The 22,493-nt window shown below is 48.1% G+C and overlaps 1 protein-coding gene across 6 annotated transcripts in view; it reads left to right on the top strand.

The window, feature by feature from the left end:
* The window catches only part of Ptdss2 (phosphatidylserine synthase 2), a 29,400-nt gene extending 7,410 nt beyond the window's left edge, over positions 1-21,990 (top strand). For 2 of the 6 annotated variants that reach the window (XM_013150630.3, XM_003461290.5), the window contains 10 exons: positions 5,982-6,064; positions 9,516-9,583; positions 13,470-13,601; positions 13,769-13,819; positions 14,328-14,441; positions 14,527-14,645; positions 15,190-15,304; positions 15,376-15,521; positions 15,624-15,809; positions 16,020-21,990. In XM_013150630.3, the coding sequence (XP_013006084.1) occupies positions 5,982-6,064; positions 9,516-9,583; positions 13,470-13,601; positions 13,769-13,819; positions 14,328-14,441; positions 14,527-14,645; positions 15,190-15,304; positions 15,376-15,521; positions 15,624-15,809; positions 16,020-16,188 (1,183 nt within the window). In that variant the 3' untranslated portion in view covers positions 16,189-21,990. Of the gene's footprint in view, positions 1-5,981; positions 6,065-9,402; positions 9,584-13,469; positions 13,602-13,768; positions 13,820-14,327; positions 14,442-14,526; positions 14,646-15,189; positions 15,305-15,375; positions 15,522-15,623; positions 15,810-16,019 lie in introns of those variants that run through there. The other 4 variants (XM_063252004.1, XM_063252003.1, XM_063252005.1 and 1 more) reach the window with 4 other exon arrangements.
* Positions 21,991-22,493: the final 503 nt, after the last annotated feature.

Genomic DNA, 22,493 nt, shown 5'->3' with positions numbered 1-22,493 from the left:
GTTTTATCTTTTTTTATGGAAACATATTACTGAATAGCTTTTATCCTCATGGTGTGTTACTACCACAATGGACATACACTGTTTCCAAGATCTATCTTTTATATAGATTATGCTGCTATAAACACGGGTATGCATGTATCCTTGTAATATGATGCTTTTAACTCTTTGGGGAAGCTACCTAGAAAGGTAGCTGGGCGAAATAGAATTATATTTTTAGTTTTTTAAAGAATCTGCATACTAATTTCCATAGTAGTTATACTAATTTGCATATTTACAGCAATGTAATTGGTTCTGTTTCTCCCCCCCCCCCCATATCTCTAGCATTTGTGTTAGATTTTTTGATGATGGCCATTCTTTCTGAGATAAGTTGGTATCTCAGTGTAGTTTTCATTTGTATATCTTTACTGGCCAGCTGTGAAAAACAGTTTTCCTTGTATTTATTGACTATTTTTACTTCTGAGAGTGCTTATTCATTTCAGTTGCCCATTTTTTTGATGAGATCTTTTATTTTGGGAGGTGAAATTTGTTTGAGTTCTTTGTATATTCTTCACATTAGTCCTCTGCCCATGGAGTAACTGGCAGAAATACTTTCCCGTTCTATAGGCTGGCTTTTCACTCTATTGGTTATTTCCTTTACTGTGTAGAAGCTTTTTAATTTGATATGATGACATTTGCTGATTCTTGATGGGCTTGAACTTGGGATTCTCCTGCCTCAGCCTCCCAGAATACTTAGACTACAATGTACACCACCATCCCTGGCTCCAAGAATTTTCTTAAAATCATTATGTATGTTTTTGAAGTTAAAAAATTTGGGAAACAAATTCGTTTTCATTGAACTTTTCAGTTTAAGCTTCTTATCATTGTTCTTTTTATGAATTACTGGCTTGCTACTTGGGTTTGGAGGAGAGGTTCGGGAAATTAAGACGGACTCATCATGCAGCCCAGCTGGCCTTGGACTTGTTATCGAGCCTAAAGTTGTATCATGAGTTCTGACAAATATGCAAATTTGTGCCCACCACCAAGTGGTGACCTAGAGAGTTTCCTTCACCATCTGTGCCACAGACCCTGCTTCAGGCCAGCAGCACAGGTTGTACTGTGTTACATTTCATAGGAGTGGAGCTGCTGCATGTCCTCCCATGTCTGTGTGTCTTCCCTCCAGAATAATGGCCACATGACATTGAATGTTGTGTTTCTGGATAGGCATGCATATTTATTTGTGTGACAGGTTTCCTCACCTTCATCTAATTTTCTGTTGCATTTACAAATTTAGTAAACTAGGCTCTGTATGCATTGTAATCTTGTCAAGTAGTGAGTAACACACATATAAATGTGAATAAAGTATCGATTATTTTTGTGTACCTATAATACATATAAAGTCAAATACAGGCCCAGCCATGGTAACACACACTTGTAATCCCAGCACTTGGGAGGCTCACGGCAGGAGGGTTGCTGTGAGTTTAAGGCCAGTCTGGGCTACATAATGAATTCAAGGCCTGCCTGAATTACATAGCAAGAACCTATCTCAAAAAAACAAAAGTTGAGTACACATTGTGATGATAGCACTGGACACAAAAGCAATGTGAGAGATGAACACTATCAACCTCAGTACTCCTGAGATGGACTTTGATGCAGAGCAGACCTCCACAGGAACGACCCCTGGCCTGCACCTGAGGGACCAGGCTGTGTAGTGAGGAGGGACAGTGTCAAGACACCAGCTTCTTCCTGTCTCCATGCACAGAGCTTTCCAAGATGGAGTGTAAATTGGCCTAAATGCAAAATTATAAAACTTCTTAAGGAAATCACAAAGTGAGGTGGCCCTGGACTTGGTGGTGACTTATCAAAGGGTGCCACCAGGGGCGTCACCCATGGGAGCAGTTGGTGGGTTGACTTCATTAAAATTAAAATCAGTGCTTTGGAAAAACACTGAGTAGGGGCTGGGGATTTAGCTCAGTGGCATAGGCGCCTGCCTTGCAAGCAGGCAGTCGTGAGTTCGATCCTTGGTACCGATAAAAATGAAAAAAGACAAAAAAAAAAAAAAAAAAAAAAAGAAAAACACTGAGTAAATGAGAAGACAAGCTGTAGGTGGTTTACAATGTGTTCGTAAACATATCTGATGCAAAGAAATCATAAAGTGGACTAATAAAAAAAACTGGACAAGCTAGTTGCAGTAGTGAAAGTTTATAGTTCTAGCTACTCTGGAGGCTGAGGCAAGAGTATTCACTTGAGTCCACAATTTTTGAGAGATGAATCTGGGGAACATAGCAGAAATTTGCCCCCCAAAAGAAATTTAAAAAAAATAAAACTGGACAAAAGACCTGGCCAGATGTCTCACCAAGCAGAATGCACATTTGAGAATTGCAAATTAAAAACTATGAGATACTCTTAACGCATACACTTATTAGAAGGGCTAAAATTAAGCCACAGGGGCACTGGAGGATGGGAGGCCGAAGATCAGGCTCACTGCTCATGGAGAGAAGTGATGTGGCCACAGAAGGAAGCAGCTTAAGTCTTCTGCCAAACCATATGCGCGCTCACTGTGCAGTCCAGTGGTCAGGCTCCTAGGTGTCCAGCTGGCATGAAACTGATGTTCACGCAAACACCACATGTGCATGTCTATGGCAGTGTGCGCATAGTCGCCAAAAAGCAGAAGTGACCGAGATGCCTGCCTACTATGAGTGCCACGGAAGCTACGATTCAAGAGTTCTGTTCAACAGTAGAAAGAGGACCTTTCAAGTTGTGTGCTATGTGGCCCCTGTGTTCTTAAAGAGGGAAGGCAGGTAGTGGGAAGGAAAAGTGAGAGGAACAGGCAGAGCGTGGGGCATTTTTATGGCAGCAAAACTGAAAACCAGTTGAGGCTGCTGGGGACCCCAGGATGCAGGCACACTCCTGAGAGAATGTCTCTTCCATATACACTAAGACTTGTACTGAATCCCTGGGAGATGTTTTGTGGCTCTGGGAATGAATGGCAGGATCTATAAGACCAGGCAAGAGAGTGACATAGAGCTTGAACTAGCTGATGGCCCAGCAGCTGTGGGTAACAGTTCTGCTTGCTGGAAGTTTGTGGAGCTACAGGCCATCAAGGGGCAGGGATCCAAATGAACCACCGTGGTTAGTGATACTATTAGAGATACCAGAAAGAGCTCAAGTGTAGCTTCATGTGAATACCTATGGGTTATAAGAAGAAATATGTATAATATTTTGGCTTTCCCTATATTTGGGTTGCAAATTTTTTGATTCAACCAACTTTAGTTGAAGATATTTGAAAAAATGCATCAGTTCTAAACAAATACAGACTTTCTATCTTGAATAATACATGGTAACAACTATTTACATAGCAGCTATACTGTATTAGGCATTATAAGTAATCAAGATGATTCAAAGTATAGGGCAACATTTTCTGGCCTACATGAAAATACTGTGTTGTTCTATAAGGGACTTGAGTGTCTTCAGATTTTGGTGTCTTCAGGAGATCATTAGATCAATACCCCACAAATACTTGGAGCGCTTGTAGAATAGAGGTACCCATTAGTGTAGTATAGACAGGTGTGGTGTTCTCTGTGACCTGAGAGCTTGCAGCCAACCTCAGCTCAGTGGCAATGAGCACATCCAGTCCCCAGCTTCCAGCCTCTGACCTTCATCAGTAAAGGTCAAGGGCACTATGGAGAAGTGGCAGAGTCCAGCACCAGGACTGGACCTAAGATGAGCCTGGTGTTTCCTGTGGTGCCTGAAAGTCAGACGCTCAAAAAAGCAAAGCAAAGCCCCAACGCAGGGTCATGTCAAAGCAGTGCAGGAGTCAGACTAAAGAGCTCTCGTGGTCAAAGCTGGAAAAAGTTAGAGCAGCAAAGTCAGTAGTATTGGAATAAAACCAAGTATAACATAAATACCCATGAGTCCCTGCTGATGTTAGTGACTAAGTTCGTTGATTGAAGAGAAGGGACAGATGTCCCATGCACAATTCCAAATGCCTTCTCTAGACACCATGCCCTGGGAGGAGGAACCTAGGTCCCCACCTCAAATGCGACTGTGCACACCACGCCAACCCCTTCCAGGGAGGGAGGGAGGGAGCTGCAGTGGAGACCCAGAGGTACTCAGCCAGGTGCTCATGGTCAGCATTCACAGTTACAGCCCTGTGAACAGTGGGGACCCTGGAGGGCATGACAGGGTTGCTGCCCCAGGGGTTTCCTCTCCAAGCCTGTGGCCCAGTGTATGGTGAGGAAAACATCAAACAAATGTGGATAGAGGAAAATCCTATAACACAGCTACCCAGGTCCTCAGAGACAAGAGCTGGAGCCAGGTATGGTGGCTCACGCCTGTAATCCTAGCTACTCAGGAGGCAAGTTTGAGCCAGCCTGTGTAACTTAGCAAGACTCTGGCTGAAGCTTAAAAAAATAAAAAGAGCTGGGGATATAGCTCAGTAGTGGAGCATTTGCTGTATTTGGTCCCCAGTACTACAAAAGGGTGGGGATGGGGATCGGGGCCTCTGTTGTGGCCAGGAAAAGCAGCAGAGACTGAGAACTGAGCATCATGGGGTCCTGGACAACAAGCTGGGGCCAAAAAGGACATTGAGGAAAACTGAGGAGATACGAAGCATAGACTTTATTTAAAACTTTATATGAAAATATATCAGGTTTCCTTTAAGACACTTTCTTTTCCCAACTGCACCCTGGTACTTAGGTTCCGTGAAATGCACAGATCTTCCCTAGAACTTAAGTTCTTACAAACTGGCGATAAAAAGTCATTGCACACATGGGATATATAGCCGCAGAGACCCACATGACACCCCTGAGAGTGACTGAGGCACCAGGATGGCCCCAGGCAAGTGTGACTTAGGTTCCTGTCAGGGACCTCAGGCAGTGGCCTCCCTTGGTCAATGTCCTCTTCACTGGGGAGGGCAGCTGCACCAGGCCTGTAGGTCTAGTTCCCTTCAGTGACCCTGCCTGGTGCTGTCCCTACCTCATCCTGATGGAAGTTGCAGTGGCAGGCATGGGCGTGGCCTCATCTGGGCACAGGGGCTTGACATGGGACCCAGTCCAGATATTTGCATGTGCTATTGGGTCCTTAAATAGCCTGCCAGGGCTGGGATCCTTAAACCTGGGCCAATTCTGAGCACTCTGGGAGGCTAGCAAGAGGATCATAAGCCCAAGCCCTGCCTGGGCACCTTAGTGGGGGTATGTCTCAAAAGTAAGAGAAGGAGATGCAGCTTAGGGCAAAAGTCATGGGTTCTATCCCCAGTATCACAAAAACAGCACCAGAAGACAAAACAAATGAAAACTAGGCCAAGAACTGTCCTGGCCCTGAATGACCAGGGCCTGGTATGGCTGTGGAGTATAGGCTGGCAGCCCCGAGTGCTGCTTGACCCCAAAACCACGTGGAGTAAGATGCAGTAGAGGATGCAGGATGGGGTGGGGCTGGCCCCTGGAGGCATCCCTTATCCTGTCCCAAGAGCTCTGCTCCCTCTGTCCACTTGACACTGCCCTTTCCCGTGTGTTTTGCTTCAGTGTTACAGTGCCTTAGCCTTCCACGTGATGGTTGCAGGAGCCCCATCAGTGTTATAGGAAGTGACGCCAGTAGGGCAGAAGGCTCCTACAAATCCTGTGGGGGGCCTCTGTTAAAACAGACAGTACCCCCAAATCTTATGGGGCTCTAGGGAGCCCTGATCATTACGTAGGTGCTTAGGGCTTTCAGTGTTTACGAGTGGGGTGACACAGACACTGTCAACAATGAACAGCCCCTAATTACAGGGACACTTGATCTTGGTGCCTCGGCACAGCAGAGCTAGAGAGGGGGCTACTGGTTCTAGAGGTAGATGCCACACAGCCACCTTCCTGCTGCTGTTGCCAACTCTGTCCTGAGCCGGGCCTCCTGCCCTGCCCTGGGTGCCGGGGCTGCCTACCACAGGGCTCCCCAGGCTCTCTGCCACCTCTTACCTCTGCCTGGGAGGCACTTGCACACACTGAGGGCTGTTTGTTCTTTGTTTACAGAGGTATTGTGGCCAGTATTTTGGTTTTCTTATGTTTTGGAGTCACACAAGCCAAAGATGGGCCATTTTCCAGACCTCATCCAGGTAACTCACCGTTTCTCTCTCCATATATGCCCTGTGGCATTCTGTCCCAAGCACTTCTCTGCATCTGTGTCCTAGATGTGAGCATCCTGCTGCCCCTCCCAGCTCCTCACCAGCCTAGTCTTGCTCCCTGCTGCCTTGTGGCTTGCCTACCCCTTTTCTGCAGCCCAGGGTGATTCAGACCTGCAGGAGGCCTGGGGCTCTGGCTGGGGTCTGGGGTGACTGGTCCCCTGCTCTGCCTCCATCTTCCACCCTGACCTCTGACAAGTCTGGGACCACACAGCCCCTTGATGATCTGAGCAGTGAAGGGCATAGGCCCCACTCTTTCCTGCACTGGCCCCCAGCTCCACGTCCCTGGAAGGCCAGCTTAGCCACTGTGGCATGAATTGGACTCCATCAAGGGTCATTGCAAAGGAATTAGAAACACCTTTGCTCTCTGTGTCAATAGAGGTTTCAATTGTGGAAAATACCAAAAAAATTTTTTTGATATGTTTATATATGTGTATGTAGTTTCAAATACTGTAATCAACTGTATATAGCTCTTTTTTTTTTTTTTTCAAAGACAAGGATCTTACCACATTGCCCACACTGCTTCAAAGTGCTGAGCCCAAGTTATCTTCTGTCTCAGCCTCCTCAGTAGCTGTGACCCTGGGCATGTGCCACCATGCCCTGCTGGTTCTTAGTTATTGTGGCAAATTAGGCTGTGAATGTTTGCATATAGTTTCTGTGTGCTTCTCTGGTTATTTATCTGATAAAACATTCCAAAAGAAGCACAAGATTAAAAGCTGAGCCTGCCCACTCTGTAGGACAGACACATCTGCCCAGGGTCACAGGGCACCTGTGCCTAGCTGGCTGCCCTTGCCAACCATCCTTGCCCAGCCCTGTAGGCATAGTGAGAGCTGCTGCACTGAGTCAGGAGCAGCCACAGCAGGGTCTACCCAGTCTTGCAGACCAGAACTGAGGAAAAGGAGGTGATGATTTAAAAGAACCAAGTCACACAGTGAGGCCCACATGGCAAGTGCCTGCAGGCTGACTGGAAAAGCAGCAGAGATGTGACCAGTGCCTGGCCTCTTCCTGGAGGCCCCTCAGGCCTTGCTAGGCAAGCATCAGATGAACAGGACCCCAGCTCCTTGGGCACCTGATGATGTAGGCCTTCTGTCTAAGAGATGTAAAAGCTTCTGAAAGCTTCCAGTGGGAAGCTTTGAGCTGCTTGAACGTTGCTCTGGCTTCTTGGAATGGGTCTCTGTCTCCTCCCTCATAATGGGAGAGTGTGCTTATTTCTGAGCTTTCTTTTAAACGCTGCTAGGCCTGTCTTCTTTCATTGTAGCTGGCTTCATAAACTCCATGTTCTTTGGCAGTCTCTGCCTGGTGCTCATGGAAGCCTGTCCTAGAACCACTTCACATCTTCTAACAGCCTTGGAATCATCAGGCCTGGCTTCCTGCAAGACACACATGCAAAGGATATGAGAGAGGCCACAATGAGGAGCATTGGGGGCTTCCAGCTCCATAGAGGTGGTCTATGCAGGGTTATGCTGTGCCTCATAAACTTAGGGCACAGACATCACCTGGCCAGGCTCCACACTGTGGCCATTAGCAACTGGGCCTCTGTGGAGAAGCAAAATGGAGGTTCCAGCTGGCCTGTCTGGGGAGTTCTTTATTTGGAAACTGTTAATTGGCTGTCGTTCGTTGGAGAAGGCCTCACTCGCTTCCTGGTGGTTTTGTTTTTTCTGTTGCAGTGTTGGAAATCAAGCCCAGGGCCTCATGGTTCTAGGCAAGTACTTCTATACCAAGCAACACCCAGGCCCCAGCTCTGGTTCTTACTTCCATCTGCAGCTCCCTCCAGAAGTGGTAGTAGTCACCCGTCCCCAGTTCTGCTGAGGCTGCCCCTCAGTGTTTTGTGGTGCTAATGATTGAACCCAGCACCTTTGCTGCAAGCTGCGTCCCCAGGCCTTCTCCTTGTATTTTGAGATAGGAGTTCACAGAGTTGCCCTGGCTGGGTTCAATCTTGTCATTCTCTCACCTTAGCCTCCCAGAGGGCTGGGATTACAGTCCACTGCACTGGACTCCCACTCAGATTCGGTGTTCAGAGTGCTAAGCCTAGTTGAGGGCTGGAATCCAGCAGCAGTACTAAGTGTTCTTGTCCATAGAATGATGAGAGACACAGAGGAGAATGTAGAGGTGGACCTAAAAGGTGGCCAGAAGTCAGAGATGGCCCCACTTCTGATGTAGGACCCTCCCTGGGAGGGACTATAGGAAAGACTGCAAATTGCTGGGGGTTCTCACATATAATCCTAGCACTCAGGAGGCTGAGACAGGAGGATGGCCTTGAAATCAAGGCCAGTTTGGGCTACATAGTGAATTCAAAGCTAGCCTAAACTCCATGGTGAGACTCTGTCTCAAAAACAAAGGAAAGATTGCAAGTGTGTAGCCAAACAGACATGGCCAGCTCAAAGTCACCTCAGACCTGGTAGGTGAAGCATCCACAGGGCTCTGTGGCCTTGAAGCACTGGACACTCCCAGACAGTGCCCTAGCAGGTTGCACCACAACCTCTGAGCAAGTGAAGATCTCTGTGCTCCTGGTGTAGAGTTTGGAGCCCTTGGATGTTTGTCTTGTGTTGAAGAGCCACATGTACATGTTGCCAAGAGCTTCCACATTCTCTGCCCAATGTGGTTAGTTAATCTTTGTGCAGCCATTGTGGCTGCTTCATGCCAGGTGGACCAGGACATAGGTCCTGCCCGAGCCTCCTGAGTGCTATGCTGGGTGCTATACACAAGGCAGGAGTGTAAGGTGCCTTCACATGGAAATCTGTTAATATGATCACTGCATTAGTGTATTTTAAGAACTCTGTTGTCTTAGATGCAGAAAAGCAAAAGTTCATACCTTTTCATGATAAAAAGTATATTAGATTGAAAAGCTTTTGTTTGTTTTTTGTTTTGTGGTCCCAGGGCATTCATACTGAGCTACATTTTTTTAATTTAGTTTTGATACAGGATCTTGCTAACTTGCCTAAACTGGGCTAAAATTTTCAGTCCTCCTACTTCAGCCTCCCAGAGCACTAGGATTACATGAAAATATTTTCTTAGCATGATAAAAGGTATTTATCAAAAGCCTGTTCCAGACCTAATACTATAGGCCAGAGGAGTGCTGATAGATGGAGGACAGAGATGTTGCCGTCACTGCTTCTCCCCGACAGTTGAGCTTCCTGTGCCACAGTGATAAGATGAGGAGCAGAACAAATCAATGATGTAAGGGCTGGAAAGGAAGAAAATGAAAGAGAAACATTCACATTTCAGAGAGAGACCATGTGTGCCCAACCTGAGTGTGACCTTGTTCTACACAGGCTCTGCCCAGGCTTCATCAGGGCGAGACAGATGCCATGTCCAGGAGCCATAGGCTGGGCAGAGCCTGGAGACCAAGCTGGAACCCTGATGCTCCTGTTTCTTGTCCTAATAGCTTACTGGCGATTTTGGCTCTGCGTTAGTGTGGTCTACGAGCTGTTTCTCATCTTTATCCTCTTCCAGGTAAGTGACTTTTCTTAGACAAACTGGGAGCAGGTAACAAGAGGCTTTGCACACTTGGCCCCAGACCACTGGTGGAAGCCAGGCTAGACCCAGCACTGTGGTACAGGGGTGCAGGACTTCTAGTGGGCCTTGGGTGTGGGTGCTGGTGGAGCAGGCTGTTGTGCCCAGAACAGGGGAGGACAGTGGGCCTGGTTCCTGAGTCTGTTGCATGGGAAAGCATTTCTGGCTGAGTGTCTGACTCACTGGAGCATTCTCCCTCCAGCCCCTGTTGTGCAGGAGGCTCGTGGGATAAGGAGCTTACGTCCCTGTCATCTCCAGCCAGAGTATACTGCCCTGATGGTTTGTTTGTTGAGCTGCACACAGCTTTATTGAAGAAATATATACCATGATGGTCTCAGGCCACAGAGTACTCTCCTGTTGAGGCCTCAAAACCTGCTGTTGTGTGGCTGGGTTGTTTGTGGTACAGATGTTCGGGACAAGTGTGCAGTGCTGCAACTCTACACACACACATGTCCCTCTGCAGTGGGACACAGGACAGTGCCATCTCCCCCCAAAATTTCTCAAGGATCCCTTGATGTCCCCTGCTCTGGGGATGTCTCATCTTGCCTGCCATTGCTCTCCCTCTTAAGAATTTCTCCCTCTATGCGTGGAGCCACACAACAGGCTTCCTGCATGCACTGTCAGCTTATGCAGAGAGGCATCTACTTGCTCCCACGTGGGGCCATTCCCTTCCAGGTGCTGTGTGGATGTGTCTGCCTTTGGCTAGAGACACGAGCTCACTGGTTCCACCCCAGCTGTGCGTTTCCAGTTGGCGCAACTGTGCATCTTCCTCCAGTTACCAGCACTGACATGGAGCTCCTGCCACTTTCCATCCTAGCTCTGTGCTTTTATGTGTATCCAAGGGTCAGCAGCTGGGTCCTATGGGCTCTGATTAGTAACAGAGCTGCTGCTGGGTATAGGTACTATGTCATTGTTGTTTGATTTGCCTGGGATATGACTAAATTCAAGCTTTATTCACTTTTCCTTAGTTTTTACTTAATGTCTATTTTCTACCCAGGGAATCCCCTCTGGGTCACCTTCTGGCACCTATCGCACCTTCTCAGGCTCTCTGAGTCATGCACTTCTGACTGTCACTGTCCCTGATAACAGGGCAGCTCTGAGGAAGTCTGTCCAGGTACCTAGTACAAGGTCACACATTGGAATTGTGATGTATGAGTCCCCAACTTTTCTTCTTCTTCAAAATTGTCTTGGCCTATTTGGTCTCTTGAATGTCAAGTCAATGCTAAGAGTACCTTTCTGGCGCTGTAGAAGCACAGGTAAATTTTTTTTTCTTTTTTTTTTTTCTTTTTTTTTTTTTCTGTTTCATGATGCTAAGATCATGCTCAGCAAGCACTGACCCTCAGCCCTAGAGGATGCAGTGTTTGTTGGTGGTGACTCTGATTGCATCAGAGTCATGGATAGGTTTTAGGAGACTGGCATCCTAACACCATTACATCTTTAGTATATGAGCTAGTTTCCATTAGTTTAGGTTGTCTTTCTTTTTTTTTTTTTTTGACCATGTTTTGTAATTTTGAGTGTATGTTTCATGCTGTGTTAAATTTATCTCCCAGTGTCTTATTCATTTTGATGTTATTGTAAGAGGAATTCTTTTCTCAATTTTATGTTTGGATCACTCATCACTAGTGTATAGAAGTACAACCTAGAGCAGGGTGTGGTGACACATGCCTATAATCCCAGCACTCGGGAGGCTGAGGCTGAAGCGGTGAGTTGAAGACCAGCCTGAACTACATCATGAGACCCTGTCTCAAAAAGACCAAAAAAAAGGAAGAAGAAAAAGAAAAGAAAAAAACCCTCTGTTTTTATACTGAGTTTGTTTCCTGAGACCTTGCTTATTAGCCCGGTAGTCCCTTGGGATTTTCTGTGTCTTGGCCTCTGCCTCCAGCACATAGAGGTGGTTTTGCCCTTGCTTCCCCCTCTGCTGCCTTCTGTGTCCTTCTCTCATCTATGCTGGGCTGAGCCCCCAGGGGACTGAATGACCTCTTCATCTTGTTTCTGATCTTAGGGGCACCTGCTGTCTTTCCTCATTAATTGTGGGCACTCTGGCTCCTCCTGGATGCCCCTCATCAGGTGGAGGGAATTCATTCAATTCTGTTCCTAGTTTGCCAAGTGTCATTATCCTGAGAACTTGTTAGATTTTGTCTTACCTGGAGCAAGTTGGTTATGTGAGGTTTTTCCCTTCTCTTGATGTGACATTGCACTGACTGACTTTCTTATTTCCAACCAGCTGTGGTTGTGGTATATAACCCTGCTGACATATGTGAGATTTGGTTTCCTAATGTTTTGTCTGGTATTTTTGCATTCATGTTGATAAAACATGTTGGTCTATAATTTCCCAGAAGATCTGTTCCTGGGTTTGCATCAGGGTACATGTGAGCTGTCCAATGTCTTCCCAGGATTTGACGTGGGTAAGGCACACTACATGGTCTAGCGCAGGAATGGCGGCACCTATTCCTGTCTGGTTCTCCACTGTGCCCTTTGCATACTGCACTCTGAAGGAAGTCACTGATGCTTCCCTTGGGGCAGGAGGGATGTGGTAGCCCCTCCTGAGGGCAGAGCTACTGCATATAATTCAGAATTCCTCTGCAGGGAGATTTGTCCCCTCTCTACTACTTGTCATTCAGTCATTTATGTGTATCAGCATGCACTCAGAACCCATAGTCGATACCAGGATTATCTCTAGCATTGTCTTTATTGCAATACATGGATTCCTTAGGCCATTGGCAGGTGTCTCATGGTTCCTGCATGCTTGGCACACCCTCATCTATAGGGGTCCTTGGTCTTTTGTTTTTCAGAGCCCTTCCTATCTGTGGTGCTACAGGCTGCTCAGGGCATCTGTACACCCATCCCAGCCCTAGAGTCAGTTGTTTCCCTGAGGGCAAGGGTACCTTCCTGTAGGATGGTCTGAGGCTGAGATCTGGGTCTTAGGTGATGGGTGCTGGCCGTATCTGTATGTGATAGCATCTGTTCAGAAATGATGGGCACCAGGGTTCTGCAGCTCTTTCCCTGCTGCTTCCTATTCTCCAGGGGGCCAGGAGCCAGGGGTCAGGGATCTCTGACCTTTCCCTAGAGAAGAAAACTCACAATCTTAGGCCCATGCAACTAAATAGGGGTCAAACTGCAGCTGCATCTGGGTCTCAGGAGGCACTTGGGTCCTAGGGTCAGGAGACCCTAGATGCCACTAGGGGCAGGTGGCCCTGAACTTAGGAGGCTGTGCTGCAGGATGGAGCTTCTGTACCCACCTGTGGCCCAGATCACAGGAGGACGCCATTCCTCTAGTGTTCCTGCCACAGACTGTCTGTGCTGTCTGGCCACCTGTCCCTAATGTGGCTATGTCCTATGCTAAGCACCTGTTTGTTCTCACTCTTGCCACCCCCTCATGGACCTTGATTTATATTTGGTCTTCAGGCTCTCAGCATGCAAGCTTTCCTAAGGTCCTTGGCTGGTGGCCTGATGAGGGGCACCTCCTTTGCTAAGTTCTGTCCCAGAAACTTTCTTTGAATTAAGGTTAGAAGGAGCTGCCAGCAAACACTGGCATCTGCCCGATGGAGAAGACCATGTGTCCTCATGTCACTGAAAGTCAGTGGCATACCACCGGGGTGGCCTCTGTGAGCATGAGGCTGGAACACAGGGCTAGCAGCATGGGGCTACCCTTGTTGAACTGAGGATACAAGTCCTGTGCCTCTGTCTAGTGTGCTCCACCAGCACCCAGGGCTTGGGCCCATGGGTCTCCAGCTTGTAGAGGAATGGGAGCCCCTGTGCTGTGACAGACTGACTGAGACAGAGCCACTCACCCTGAATCCCCCACCTGACACCCATGGCCTTACAGACAGTGCGTGATGGCCGACAATTTCTAAAGTATGTGGATGCCAGGCTTGGGGTCCCGCTGCCTGAGAGGGACTATGGGGGAAACTGCCTCATCTACGATCCTGACAAGACTGACCCCTTCCACAACGTCTGGGTAAGAGTGCCACAGGGGTTGTCACCCATGTGTGGGGTCTCATTTAAGGGGCTCCCTGTTCACTGTCAGGGTGGGTTGTCCCAGGAGCTCTCAGCATGCAAGCAAGACCCTGACACAGTTGACAGAGTGGGATTTTTGTGCCTGAGGACCATTCCTGTCACCCACAGGACAAGTTGGATGGCTTTGTTCCTGCACACTTCATTGGCTGGTACCTGAAGGTATGGTACTGTTTGCCTCAGCCCCTTGTTTCAGCCATCCTGTGCTCTAGCCATCCCTGGCTACAGGGTGATATGGGGGTGGTGGTGGGTGAGCCTGGCAGTGGGGTCTGTGCTCATAAGTGCATGTGGAGCCACCCAGGAGGGCCCCCGAGGGCTCTAACAGGCCTTGACATGAGGACACATGGTTTTCTCCATCAGGCAGATGCCCTATCAGATCTGCTTACTGGCCCTAGCATTGTGGTAGCCAGGTGGGAGGACAGAGAGGGACAGCAAGCAGGAAGCCACATCTCTCCAACTGCCCATCCCAGACTCTAGGCACCGCTTCTGCACACAACCTCGGCACCTAGGGCAGGGCCGGCCTTCCCTCAGCACCCAGTATGGACACCTCCACATACTGAGAAGCTAAACAATGCAGCTGCGAGAGGGGCAGTTGCCTGTTGCCGCACTCCCTGGTGGCTGCTGGGCATGGGTAACTCCATGCCACTGTGGACGCTGCTGTCCCATGCAGACACTCATGATCCGGGACTGGTGGATGTGCATGATCATCAGTGTGATGTTCGAGTTCCTGGAGTACAGCCTGGAGCACCAGCTGCCGAACTTCAGCGAGTGCTGGTGGGACCATGTAGGTGCTAAGGGGCCAAGGTGGTGGGCAGGGCCTTCGCATGATCCTGGGGCTGGACCTCATGTCTCTTCTGCCTCCTGCACAGTGGATCATGGATGTGCTGGTCTGCAACGGGCTAGGCATCTACTGCGGCATGAAAACACTGGAGTGGCTGTCCCTGAAGACATACAAGTGGCAGGGCCTCTGGAACATCCCCACCTACAAGTGCGTTCTAGGAGTCAGGGACCGGGGTCAGTGGGTTAGGGTTTGGCCAGGTGCTTTATCATGTTTGCTTTGGGATTTAAACAAAAGCAGCAAAAAAAAAAAGTTAAAAAAAATATATAGGGCCTGGGATTTAGCTCAACAGCATAAGCACCTGCCTTGCAAGCAGATGATCGTGAGTTCGATCTCTGGTACCGGGGGAAAAAAAAAAGTTAAAAGCAGCAAAGCTAAGTACAGTGGCATACATCTGTAGCACCCAGTTGCTTGGAAGACAGGAAAATCTCTTGTGCCCAGGAGTTTGAGATAATCTGAGCAACATGGCAAGACTTTGTCTCATTAAAAAGAAGAGAAAACAAGAGGCTGCAAAAGGCCTGGGAGCAGTGCAGAGAGTCGGCAGCCCCCAATCCTTCTGAACAGGGCAGGGTGTGGGGCCGGGGCTGCACCCAGGTACCAAATACCAGCCAGCCCCCTGCCACAGCTAAGACTGGGAGCAGAGCTGGCACCAGCAGATGTGGGTAGCTGTGCTCAGGCCTGGCTCTGTTCCCAGGGGCAAGATGAAGCGCATAGCCTTCCAGTTCACACCCTACAGCTGGGTCCGCTTCGAGTGGAAGCCAGCCTCTAGCCTTCGCCGCTGGCTGGCCGTGTGCGGCATCATCTTGGTGGTAAGGTGGGGGCACCTCATGGCTGTGCTTGCCAGGCACCCTGAGCTGTGCTGACCTCTCCCATCCCCTAGTTCCTGCTGGCAGAGCTGAACACCTTCTACTTGAAGTTCGTGCTATGGTTGCCTCCGGAGCACTACCTGGTCCTGCTGCGGCTGGTCTTCTTTGTGAATGTGGGCGGCGTGGCCATGCGTGAGATTTATGACTTCATGGATGATTTGTGAGAGCTGCTGCCAGACTGAGGGTGCAGAGGGCAAGGGTGAGATGGGAGGCATCCTGGGGTTGGGCCTGGGTGAGCACACAGCTGCTGCCCTCTCCACAGGAAGCCCCACAAGAAGCTGGGCCAGCAGGCCTGGCTAGTGGCGGCCATCACAGTCACCGAGCTCCTCATTGTGGTGAAGTACGACCCACATACACTCACCCTGTCCCTGCCCTTCTACATCTCTCAGTGCTGGACACTTGGCTCCGTCCTGGTGCTCACCTGGACCATCTGGCGCTTTTTCCTGCGGTAAGTGGACCCAGGAGCATCAGCCATTCCTCCTGCCGACTGTCCCCACCCTGTCCCCCATCCTGTGTTGTCCCCAACCCCACCCATGGCTCACTCAGTGCCTTGTGCCTCCCCATCATCTGTGTCCCTCATGGGCTCCTCCAGGTGACAGTGTTGGGTATCCACCAGGACTGCAGTATACAGGTAGTGAGGTGGCCTTTACTCCCCCAGGGACATCACCTTGAGGTACAAGGAGACACGAAGGCAGAAGCAGCAGAATGATCAGGGCAGGGCAGTCAGCAGCAAGGATGAACACCCAGGGCTGGATGATGATCTGCTGGGACCCTGGCCTCCCAAGAAGGAGGACGTCACTGAGGAGGGCATGGCAGCTGCCTCATGAGACTCAGTCTTCCTGCAGGCCTTGCTCCTGGGGCTCTTCCCCCTCCTTCCACACTCTGTGTACCTGTCCACCCCAGTGCACAGACATGTGCACAACCAAGCTTGTGCACATGTGCGTGTACTCATGGGGCCACTCTAGGATCAACAGCTGGTGGCGGCAGCTGGGCCTTGCCCTGGAGCAGGGTCCTGTCCTTCCTCTGCCTGCCTAGCCAGGGCCTCTGCCCACAGACTGTCCAGTGCCTAGTCTCAACGAGCCTGGAAGGAATAGTCTGTTCCCTTTCTCCAGGTGGCCCTGCAAGACCTGACATGCCCACCATTGGCACAAGGACAGGACCCACGCTGTGCAGCACCGGGCCACTTCCCACAGGGTCTCTGCTAACCAGATTTTCCTGGGTAGAACAGGAGGGGTGAAGGCTGCCAACCAGACCCCATGAACATGCATACCATGCACAGATTCCCAGACCAGGGCTATAGTCTGGTCACCAGGGTTGTGTTGTTCCATAGCTCAAGTTTAGGGTGTCTCCTCAAGCAGACAGAACAAGTGATGATGAAGGTCCACGCCTCCAGTACTCCTACCCTGCAGACCTTACTGATACAGGAAGCTGCATAGGATGCTGCTCTTCTGCAGCTACCAGGAGAGAGGAGCAGGCCCAGCCGCTGCTGGGGTGGGGCCAACAGAGCCTCCCACAGCACCACCATGCCCAATTTTGCCTTTTGCAGGGGACAGGGCCTGTGACTGCTAGGGAGTGGCCAGAGAACAGGAGCAGGGAGTACTGGGAAGGGGCAGCTGTCTTCTCACTTGTTTGTTTTTTCCCCAGGTGGTAAAGTAAAAACTTTAAAGATTTTTCATTTTTGTGGTTCTGGGGATCAAACCCAGGAAGTTTTCAGACACAAATGAGAGGAAAGTGCTATGATTCCAAGTCCCCCCACCTTGGTGAGGGTGAGGCCCCCACTATGGACACAGAAACCTTCTCTGAGAGGGACAGAACCCAAGGCTGGGCACCAGCTACACCTTCTCAGCCTGCAGGGTCCAGGCTTCAGAAGCTCTTAGTGTGTACTTGCTGAGGACTGCATCCAAGGCCTTGTGCAGCCAGGCAAGTCTTCCACTACTGAGCTGTACTCCAAGACTTCTACTACTTCCCTGTACCTGTTTTGAGATGAGCATGGAGTATGTGAGGCCTCCACCCTGGAGACAGGGACATGATGAGCCTACTCAGTACCCCTGGATTAGGTTGCATTGTCCCTGCCCAGCTGCACATTCTGTTCAGAGCTGTCACCATCTTCCACGCCCCCATAATGCTTTTCCCCACAGGGACTGCTGCTTATCCTGGGGCCCTGGGTCACCTGTTTCTGTAGAGCACCCTGATTCTTCCAAGCAGAGGGCTCACACATGTAAGCAGAGATCCTGGGGCCCTTTCAAGGGCTTTATCTTAGACTGTGTATGTCCCTTCTCCACCTTGTGGTCCACCTCAGCCAGTGGCGGGATGAGGCCCTCTGGACATAAGGGAGCCCTCTACCATCCTAGACTGACTGGGCACTAGGCTCTGGGCAGCCAAGGGCTTAGGGCTTAAAGTTCAGAGGCCCAAGGCTCAGAAGCCGCCAAACACAGGGGAAACTCTCCTTGGACACTATCTTGCAGGACACCACCATGTACAGGGACACAACTGGCAGCAGAGCCAAGGAGAATCCCCAAACAAGGGTGGGCTTGGGCTACAATCCTGAAAGTCATCATCCTAGTGTTGAACTCAGAAATGATTCAAATTCCCAAAATACAATTCCAGAAAAAATTATTTTTAAAAAGGGCTGGGGATATGGCTCAGTGGTTAGAGTTCTTGCCTTGCATACACAAGACCATGGGTTTGGTCCCCAGCAACCACAAAAAAACAACTTCTTTAAAGCCAAGCATGATGGCACACACTTATAATCCCAACACTGAGGAGTTGAGGCAGGAGTATTGCCCTGAAATCAAGCCCATCCTGAATTAGATAGTAAAACTGTCTCAAAAGACAAAGTAAAAAAAAAAAAAAAAAAATAGGCAGACTTTCTGAATATAAACACTAAGGTATACTAACATGGATGTAACATTACAGAGCAGAAAAACTAATCAAGAAGCAAAAATGGTATAGTCATGCAGCTGGAATCCCAGTTACTAGGTAGACTGAAAGTTTGAGCCTAGCCTGGGCAGTTTAACAAGACTGTTTCAAAATAAAAATTTTGGGGATAGACCTCAAGGCTAGAGCACTTCCCTGGCACATGTGAGGCCCAGGATTCCATCCCCACTTTGTTTAAAAAAAAAAAACTACTACTGCACAAACAGTTGCCTAAAGAACCAAAATCTTAGGAAATTTCATCTTTAACAAATGCAGCTGGAGATATAACTCAGTGGCACAAGCACCTGCCTGGCAAGCACAAGGTTATGAGTTTGATCCCCAGTGCAAAAAAAATGCAGATCTACACTAAGAACATCTCTGTGTCTCCATCCCTTCATGTACTAGGATAACTTTTTTTTTTCAAGACAAGATCTCACTGTAGTTCAAACTAGTCTTATACTTTGTAGCCCAACCTGGCCTCAAAATAACAGCAATTCACCTGCCTTATCCAGAATTCTGGAATTACAGGCACGTGCTGCTGTGTTAGAATTAACTTTTTTTTTTTTTTTTTTTTTTTTTTTTTTGTCTTTTTCCTTTTTATTGGTACCAGGGATCGAACTCACAACTGCCTGCTTGCAAGGCAGGCACTTATGCCACTGAGCTAAATCCCCAGCCCCAAATTAACATTTTCTTAATCAGGATTGTGATAAACTGGATGTGGTGATGCATGCTTATAATCCCAGCACTTGGGAGGCTGAGGCAGAAGGACCATTGCAAGTTCAAAACCAGCCTGGGCTACAAAGTGAGCTCAGACCAGACCCTGTCTTAAAAAGGAAAGGAAAAATAAGTCAAACTTGCCAAAAATGCATTAACCAAATTAGAACTCTAAAGTCTACATGGTTTATACCTCCACTGTTGTAAATTATACAAAGATGAAATGCATATCACAGTACCATGTGAGCACCATGCTGGTGATTTCATGGGGAAAAACTTAAGTTCAACATTGAAGAAAATGCATTCCCAGGATGGACCATGGGTGGAGCAGAGGGGTCCGTGGGGGCTGCCAACCCAGTCCTTGGCTTCAGGTGAAGGCCTGTTGACAAAGAGTTGTTTTTCTTTAGGGTGTGGCTGTCTTTTAGGAGATGTTCACCCCCATTTTCTACCTAGTGCTACTCTTTGAAATCACTCGCCACTCCGATGTACACCAGCTTAGCTTTGCCCTCTAGAATTTCCTGTCCTCTGAGTCACACTCTCGTCATCCCATGTGTGCTCAGTACAGGCACATTTGGCAGGAAGAGCGGAGCAGTGGCGCAGTAGCACTGCTCCTCCCGAGCAGTGGTCTTTTTTGAACCAGTAATTTCACTGTCTTCTTTGGGCAAATGCACATTTGGTTCATTAAGAGCTAGAACTGTGTCCATGAGGAGGGTTGCCAATATAGATAAATGACCTGAATTCAAAAATTATTTTTAAGGAGGCTCAGCAGCATAAGCACCTGCCCAGCATGCACAAAGTTGTTAGCTTAAGTGCCAGTACCAAAAAAAGCAGCTGAAAAGTTTTTGACAGAAATTGTACATATTTATGGTAATCATATACTATTTTGACACATATTCATACATAATACTCCAATCAGGACAGGCTCAGCTATTTTTCCATTTGTTTGTGGCAAGAGCATTCACCTTTCCTTTCCCTATGGCTTGGCATGTAAGTACACTGTCATCTGTATTTCCCTTTGTGCCCTATGCATCTGTTCCCTGGGAACCACCATTCTCCTCCCGGCCGCTGAGAACAACTGTTCTAGGTTCTAAGAGTAAGATCAGGTAGTGCCCAGTTTACTCCACGGTGATGTCTAGGTCTGTGAAGGATTTCACTTGTGACCAAGTAATGTTCCTGTGTGTATTTACCACTTCCATTTCCATTTGTTGGTTGATAGCTTGTTTCCAGTTCTTGGGTATAAACACTTACAGTTCTCCCTTTAACATACTGATTTCGGGGATTTGGCTCAGTTGCCTAAGTGCCTCCCTGACAAGTTTGTGGTCATGAGTTAGATCCTCAGTATCAAAAAAAAAACCAAACATACTGATTTCATTTCCCTTGGATATATACCCAGCATGGAATTGCAGAGAGTTCTATGGTAGATGTACTTATACTTTCCTGAGGAATAGCTATCATACTGCTTTCCAAAAGGCCTGCACTAATTTACATTTCCACCAATACTGTATATGGAGTCCCTTTTCTCCTCAGCCTGGCCCACACTTGTTACCTTTTGTCTTTTAGACAGTGGTCATTCTTACTGTAGTGAGGTAACACCTGTTGTAAGCTGTGATAACAGTACAGCAGTGACACTGAACACAGTTGCATACGCCTGTTGACCATTTGTAAGTCTTATGTTTTTGCTGTTGAGCTCTTTTGAGTCCTGTCAGTATTGATTATAATCCTGTCAGGTGCATAGTTTGCAAGTATTCCCCTACCCCATAGTTGTATCTTCACTCTGATTGTTTTCCTTCCTGTACATCTTTTTAGTTTGGTATAATTCTGAATGTCTGTTTCTGCCCTTGTTTCCTGTGCTTTGGGGGTCATATCTGTTAGATCCTCCATCTAAGAGACAGCACAATCATGGCAGTAGTTCAAAACTGTGCTCTAATAATGCACACCTTCTTCTTCCCAGAAGCCCTATGGTTTCTCCCTCCCAAAGTCTGCCAAAGCTCAAGCATGTGAGGATTTACCCAATCCCCTGCACTTGCAAAATAAATCAGCTCACATAAGTCCCCAGAGCCCTTCCCCTATCAGAGCCTACATCAGGCAAAACCTGCCCTTTCTCTGCAGAGCCGCCACAGCCTTTTCTGTGGTGACTCCCTCCATTCCCCCACTCTGTTTTCTTATCTACTTGCCCCCTCTTTTTTAATATTCTGTGCTGCTCCTAGATTGAATACAAATTACTCAATATCCAAAAAACTCTTTGCCCCTTCCAGTTGTTGGGGGCCACAAATTAGTCTAGGGGACATCCAAGCTTGTCTTGTCCAGCCCTTTGAGCAAGACTAGAATGGGGAGACTCCCTGGTCTTTTCTGGTCACAGCTGGAAGCCCTTGGGTTAATGACTGCTGTGTTGCTCACAGGACAGATAAACCTGCTGGAGATAATGAGGCACCTTCTGTCTTGTCCTCACAAAAATGCTTTGTTCTTCCTAGCCCACTATAGTCTGCCATTACTGTACCTGGAAACACCCACTGCCCTTCACCCATTGTCCTTGACGCAGATGTAATGAACAAATACTAAGGTTCTGGGTGCCCTGTGGCCTTTTGTTCCCAGAGAGCAACCAACCCCAGATCCCTGCTACACCCATTTTTGTCTCTTGCTCTTCCTTTGTTTCCCAGTGTGGGTCATAACTTCAGACAGGGGACTGAGGAGCCACTGAAGTAGCCCCCAATAACTGGCACCAGGGAAAGTATCTCCAATATCCAATGTCTTTAAGCTTTCTTCCAATAATCCATGACTTTAGGTCTAAAAGTCAGGCCTTTGATATACTCTGAGTTGATGTTTCTAACCAGTGAGAAAAGGGATCTACTTTTATTCGTCTGCTTGTGGTGATTGGATAACATTTTCAAACTTGGTAGTTGCCCTGTCACAAGGCCAGAATTACTAGATGGAGTCAAACCTCTATGCTAGCTTATGTCATCCTCTTTTTTAAAGTTATAATAAAAAAACTTACGGCTAAAGGAAGTGGTGTTAGTCCCATATATTAATTGTGCTGTGTATGTTCTATGTGGCCCAAGACAGTTCTTCTTCACTCAGTATAGGCCTGGCAAGCCAAAAATGTGGACACCCATGTGCTAGGATTGTGTTTTTTAACATTCTCAGCTTTATTTTTCAGCGAAATTTTGGAGATTTCAAGTTTCAGGATTTCAGCTCTCGGGACTTTATCTTTTAGAGATTGTGAATGCAGGGATTTTTATACTAAGGTTTTTAATTTTTTTTACTTTATTTGATTTTTTTTTGGTACAAGGGATCAAACTCATGACCTCACGCTTGTCAGGCAGGTGCTCAACCACTGAACTATATCCCTGGCCCCTATACTAAGGATTCTGTTGTCTTGGGATTGTGTATGTGGATACAGGTGCAAATGGCAGGTGAAACCCTGGGCCTTGCACTTACTGAGCACATGACCCACCACTGGGTTGCCCAAGACCTGACGTTTCAGTGTGTGGAAGTATCCTTTGGG

The sequence above is a fragment of the Cavia porcellus genome, unplaced genomic scaffold (genome assembly GCF_034190915.1).
Source record: "Cavia porcellus strain 051 isolate PalLab524CR breed Dunkin Hartley unplaced genomic scaffold, mCavPor4.1 scaffold_6, whole genome shotgun sequence".
Taxonomy (NCBI): Eukaryota; Metazoa; Chordata; class Mammalia; order Rodentia; family Caviidae; genus Cavia; species Cavia porcellus.
This window is presented reverse-complemented; position numbering and strand designations above follow the sequence as displayed.